Source organism: Acyrthosiphon pisum, chromosome X (genome assembly GCF_005508785.2).
Source record: "Acyrthosiphon pisum isolate AL4f chromosome X, pea_aphid_22Mar2018_4r6ur, whole genome shotgun sequence".
In the NCBI taxonomy this organism is placed as follows: Eukaryota; Metazoa; Arthropoda; class Insecta; order Hemiptera; family Aphididae; genus Acyrthosiphon; species Acyrthosiphon pisum.
In genome coordinates this window covers 131,044,168-131,050,488 of record NC_042493.1, presented here as the reverse complement: position 1 = coordinate 131,050,488, position 6,321 = coordinate 131,044,168, and the positions used below count along the sequence as shown (strand labels likewise).

At 27.5% G+C, this 6,321-nt stretch overlaps 1 protein-coding gene across 1 annotated transcript; it reads left to right on the top strand.

Moving 5' to 3' along the window:
- The first annotated feature begins 1,451 nt into the window (after window positions 1–1,451).
- On the top strand, window positions 1,452–3,055 carry LOC100575112. The gene is made up of 6 exons (XM_029492807.1): window positions 1,452–1,676; window positions 1,745–1,909; window positions 1,981–2,182; window positions 2,317–2,517; window positions 2,579–2,665; window positions 2,770–3,055. Exons 1-6 carry the CDS (start codon window positions 1,582–1,584, stop codon window positions 2,965–2,967), a joined length of 948 nt encoding a protein of 315 aa, XP_029348667.1. The 5' UTR covers window positions 1,452–1,581; the 3' UTR covers window positions 2,968–3,055.
- Window positions 3,056–6,321: the final 3,266 nt, after the last annotated feature.

The window sequence follows — 6,321 nt, the reverse complement described above, 5'->3', positions numbered from 1 at the left end:
CGTTAATCCGTATAGGTAATTATTGTGATCATAAACTTCGGTCACTTTCAAGAATATACCACTCGGTCAACCAAAACTAAAATTCTTCTTCGCGTATCGCCGCCACAGAACTGCAGTAGGTAGCTATATTATACGTAGTTGTATTATCAAACTATCACAATATTATTTGATTCCACTCGCGCATATATACGTTTTCTTTTGGGATTATCACACATAATATTATGTTTTATATATTATGTGTTAAAAAATCGCTCAAAAACGAAATGTATTTTTTGATTCTCTGTATGCGCGGCAGCGACGACAGCCTTCGATTAACGACGGTTTCACAGAACGAACGCAAATCGGCGGCTCAGTCCTTGTGCGCAAAAGCTATATATTTTTAACGTGAACCCTGTTTTTTTTTATAGAAAATTGATAAAAATTATACATCTTTACATCAATTCTTCGGATCAAAGAACACGTAATGTGTTATTAAATTTGAGAGAGGGTCGTTATTCGTTAGTCGCGAGAAGACGTGATTACGTGAACAATAGCTGCTACCGGTTGGCAAGTTCGCCGTTCGGACGCCACTATACGCCCAGTGTAGCCAACCTTGGAAATGTGGTGAGGGGAATATTGATGCGGTGGTATATTATGTATCTAATATATATATCTCAATGTAGGTAATATGATAAACATATTGATAATAAACCTTATCACGTCATTGCCTGCGCACAGCCAGGGCAATACAGTTCTCCTACACATTGATAAGAAACTACTTGGGGGAAATTAAAATTTTAGGTAATACCAACTGTCTTTTTTCAGAAAATTGATATCAAGGAATTTAGTATTATACAACCACACCCACTGTACTTATAATGCAAGTCACAATAATTTTAAAGTACCAAATAATAATTTATATTTAGAACTTTAGAAGATTAAGGCCCGGTTTTTCAATTGTCATAATAACTGCCAGTTAGTTTTTACTGAGTTTCTAAAATCAACAAGTCTCATTATGGACCACAATTACGGTAATAAATATTTTTTAACTACTAAATTTTAGATACTAAAACTAAATTATTATTATTTATTTATTTTAAAAAATACAGTCTGTATAAATAATGTTTACATTAGACAATATAAGACAAAAAATAATTTGTATACCCCTTAACTATAAACTATTATAATAGTTTTTTATTATAATACTATTATAAACTATTATTTAGCTATGTACCTAACTACCATAATTAATTTTTTAGATCAAGATGAAAATGCAATTATTTTAGAACAGGAAGCCATATCAACATATACAACATTGCCTGGTGTTCGACTAAAGTCTTTAGTCTATATGGATAATTTAGGCTATAGATATTACAAAAATAACAGTCGTAATAATAAAATGTAAGTGTAGCAATATGTCAAAAATTAATATTTTATTATCTGTTTATATTTTTATAAATATTTAGTTATTTGGTATGTGAAAACCAAAAAAATCGAACTGAATTCTGTCCAAGCACTGCAATTATAAGTGTGGACATAAAAGAAAATTGGATTAAGACTAATAGGAACCATAATCATTATCCACCAGTAGTTGATATTCCAATGGTCCATTTAAGGAGAAGTATTGGATTGGCAGGAACAAGTACTGGAAGAACATCAAATTCAATAAGAAATATTTATAACAATGAAATAATTGCGTAAGTTAAGTTTGGTTAGTAGGTAACTTTTTTCATAGAAAATATAGCTATATTTTTAAATTTTATAGAAATCCAGATGGTGCAAGGAATTATACATTTCTCCAATCACAAGCAAGTGTACAAAGAATGCGTCATTGTCGACGTCCACCAAACCCAGACACTATTGAAGATTTGGCAGGTATTCTGAATGAACATATGGCATATGCATCAACCTTGCAGCATCCACCTTCAAGGTGACAGCAGATAGGACAATATTATCTAATAAATATTTTAGCATTTCATTAAATCAATTTTTTGTATTTAGGTTTTTTCAACAACTATTTGAAGCTGAGGGAGAAACTGTTGGATTAGTATTTTTTAATTTAGATGCCATCGAAAAGTATAGAAATGAGCTTTTATCTGTCAGAGTTGCAGGAATTGATGGAACCTTTAAAACAGTACCAAAACGTCCTTCTCAGCTTACTAATGGTTGCCTTCTGACCTTTCATGTACTTTTTCATAATGTTGTAAGTAATTCATTTAACTTAATTGTTTTGTTCTTTTAATGCATAGTGTAGGTTAATTATTTTTTGCTTTAAATTAATAATTTGTTTAATTAACTTTTTGTTATAATATGTCATATACATTTTCTACTGTTTAGTCTTTTCCAATGGTATATGCTCTCACATCGAAAATGACGCAAGCAACATATGAATCGTTCTTCCATATTGTTTTGAGAATTTTGCCATTGAATTATGCTCAACTGACTATAGTTACAGACTATGAAAGAGGCTTGATGAATGCTGTGAGAAGCATTTTTAATGAAAGCAATCTGCAAGGTTGTTGGTTTCATTTCTGCCAAGTACTTCCACAGTTTTCAAGTTTTTATGCCTTCTGGTTTTATAATAAATGTATTGTTACAGGCTGTTATTCGATACTGCCGAAGAACCTTAAATAGTGTTTTTCACTTATTTCAAAATAGCCCAGAAGCCAATCGAGTATTAAGAATGGTAATGTAAATATATAAGTAGTAGTAATAAGTTATCTAGATACTCATTCTAGACACTATATTATTATTTGAAATTTCATACTTGGGATGCATATTCATTTTCAGGTATTGGCATTGCCTCATCTCCCAGCAGAAGTACACCCTGAGTGTCAATTCACTATGGCCGAAGGGTTTAATACCATAATTGAGTATGCCAATGGTATTGAAGAAATATCAGAACGATTACAAGGTTTTTTAATTGGGTATATTCAACAGTTTTGGTTTAATCAAATAGGTGCCTCATGTATAAGTGTTTTTGGGTAAGAAATCTTCAATACAATTATTGTAATTTTAGTTTTTTTTCTAATGTATTATAATATATATATATATATTTTTTTTTTGTAATTTTTAGGTCAGATATTCGTACAAATAATTATCTAGAATCTTTCCATTCCACATTGCTGTCACAACTTGGAAGGCACCCCAATATCTGGGATTATATGCGTAAATATAACATAGTCTTGAATATTCGTGTTTGAGTTATATTTGACTGGTAATTACATATTTTGTGAATTTATTAATAATGAGGAAGAATGGTAAGTGTTATAACTTGTTATTTGTATTAATTTAAAATTTATTCAGTTATAAATATTTGTGTTTGTAAGATACATTTATGTTTATGCCTATAATGTTTTGTGAATTATTTTATGTTTTATTATTCATGGGAAAAAATGGTGAGTAATGATAACTAATAATTATGCTAACTCGATAATTGTATTAATTTTATTTTATTTGATTAGCAAGATTGTTGTCTATTGAAAACCAGTATTACATAGAAATGGACCAAGCTAGGAGAAATTTAACCATTAGAAACAATACAACACGGGTCCGACGAGCTGAAACTTCTTCTAATATAAGACACTATATTCAGTTATTAAATGAAGAACAAGATATTTTGATGTTTCTAAGAAGAGCAGGTCATACTATGGACGGATATAATGAAAGACAGCTTGGTCCTCGACCATTGGTATGCTGTTTATTTTTAATATAATTCAATAATAGTGTGTTTAATATATTTTGTTGTTTGTTGTTTAATGTTTATTTATTTATTTATTTTTTTTAGGAACCATAATTCATTGAAATGCTTTCGTTTTATCTTTAAATTGTTATTAGTAGGAAATATTTATTTATTATTATTTTAAGCTGTATGTAATTTTTCAGACAAATGTGAGTTAAACTTATAGTTTTGTAATATGGACTACTTGTATTTTTTTTTAAGTATAATCGAATTGTTTTATTTTTTATGTTAATAGTGATTAGTAAATTAATTGAAATATTTAATTATTATATTTTTGTCATTGACGTGTGTTAAATGTTAATATAAATGTACAAAATTTTAATAGTATGAGTAGTATGACTATGTTGTAAAGTATTTGAGTAAAATCAGTTTTGATTATTAGTGTCAGACACTTGATTTAAATTTAAGTATCTAGTAGGTATATACTTAATTAAACATTTAATTATTTAAACTATTAACACTGTAAGAGCTGTATTTATAGTCTTAAGAATAAGTATATTGCTTAAGCTAATTTTTATAGTTTAAAAAATAACAAATTGTGATAATAACTTAAGTCAGCCAACATTTATTTTAGTAATACTTTTTCTTTTATTAAGCCAATGTCTTGTTTATGAATCTCGCATTTGAGTCATAAGTATAGATTAAGCATCAACTATAATGCATTTTTTTTTTTGCCTCATAGGGCTTGTATTATTAAATGGCTCAAAATCCTTTATAAATATATTTAACAATTTTACAATATTATTATATTATGCATACTACATATAAATTTTACATACTAATAACTAATAAGTAATTTATTGTATTTTGAATGAATTTTTATGTCAGTTTTGAACTTGTCGATATTTGTAAACCAATATTCCATATTTGTCATACTAAATTTGTTGATAATTAGGTCCTTTGGAATATTTAACCGTTTATAATTGTTGAATATATATGTTTGAAACGAATTTGTTTGAATCTTAGTTTTTAAACAACTGAGAAGAAAATTTAATTTTCATTTAAATCCCCGTTCTATTTTTAGGTTTAGCACAATAGATATTTGTATAATTATAATATATTTATATTATTTTCTTCTATATAGTATTAAAGTATATTCTGAATGCTGATTATGTTGATTTTAATAAGCCATAGTTTGTAATTTATATTATGTCTATGGTTAATTCAAAAATAAAAATAAAATCCTTCTCCAGTTCTCCTGTTTATTTTCCGCTTATCATTTTCTGATAAAATGTTAGTCGGTTTTCAGATTTTGATTTTCCATAGTTGGTAACATTGGGATAGTCCGTTCTTATTGGTTGTAGGAGAACTGAGCCCAGCCCTTACCGATTCACTATTATGATACTGATTATTTTATACCGATTACACTAGAAATTCGTTGTAATGATCGGGATGCCCCCTCCAAATCAAATTATCACATGCTGTCGTTCCCGCGAATTTTGAATGTTACAAATTACAATGGTTGAAACATAGAGTAATATTACTCTATGAAATAGTTGAAATCATAGATAATCTTCTATTAGCAATGGTTGAAATTATTAATTATTAATTCGAGTCTTCTGTTTCTGTTTTTTATTTTTTTAAATAACTTAAAATGGGTACTCATAAAGAATTGGATTCTTTAAAACTCCAATTACTTAAAGATTTTTTGTTAAATAAAAATAAACTTAGTTCTTACATTGTACAAGGATTTCCTACGCATAAAAGAACACTTTTCGGTAAGTATTTTTACAAGATTTATTTTTCCTTTAGTTTAAACCCAAATTAGAACATTTATTTTCAATACTTACTAATATTTTTAGAAATGAATGACCTATTCTATATATATGTCATATGTGTACTTAAAAGTAACTCCGTTATATTTTTTTTAGATATTATTACATCGACTTTAAATGATGAAAACGATGACGACGATGAAATGAATGTGTTTATTAGATTTGAGAGAAAAGTTAGAAGTAAAATAAAAAAAGGCGGGTAAGTCGTGGATGTCGCTCTGCTGTACAGTAGGTTACAAGTGGGTTACTGTAATGGATGGAATTAAATTTGAATCCAATGATATTATATCATTGTATACGAAAAACGATTCTGAACGGAGATGATTTGTCAGTCTAGGATATATTATTTTTAAAGAAAAACTTATGGAGAACCTTGTACCAAATTTTAAAAACTTAGTTATAAAAGAAAAAATTTTTACGATTTTTCAACCACTAAATTACTTGCAAATTTTCGCAATTTTGACATATTTCGTATAAATTTGAACTTTAAATGCTTATAAATAAAAATTGTGACAATGTATTCCTTTTATTTTGCAACTGCTATTGTAAAAATATGTTAGGAGCCTTGTATTAAATTTCCATATCTTAGAATTAAAAAGAAAAACTTTTATGAATTTCTGTCTAAGATAATTTGAACATTGCCGTAATTTTTACGTATTTAGTCAAAATTTGAACTTTAAATGCTTATAAAAAAAAAATCGTGACTATATATTTCTTTTATTTTTCAATTGCTATTGTAAAAATATATTATGAGCCTTGTATTAAATTTTTAAATCTTAGATATAAAAGGAAAATTTTTTATGAATTTCTAGCATAAAATAATTT

Excerpts from the sequence above, each read along its gene's own strand:
- LOC100575112 (XM_029492807.1), top strand. The coding sequence starts at position 1,582 with ATGGTCCATTTAAGGAGAAGTATTGGATTGGCAGGAACAAGTACTGGA. Across the intron at positions 1,910-1,980 it reads TTGCAGCATCCACCTTCAAG|GTTTTTTCAACAACTATTTG; the intron begins GTGACAGCAGAT and ends TTTTGTATTTAG. Across the intron at positions 2,183-2,316 it reads ATGTACTTTTTCATAATGTT|TCTTTTCCAATGGTATATGC; the intron begins GTAAGTAATTCA and ends TCTACTGTTTAG.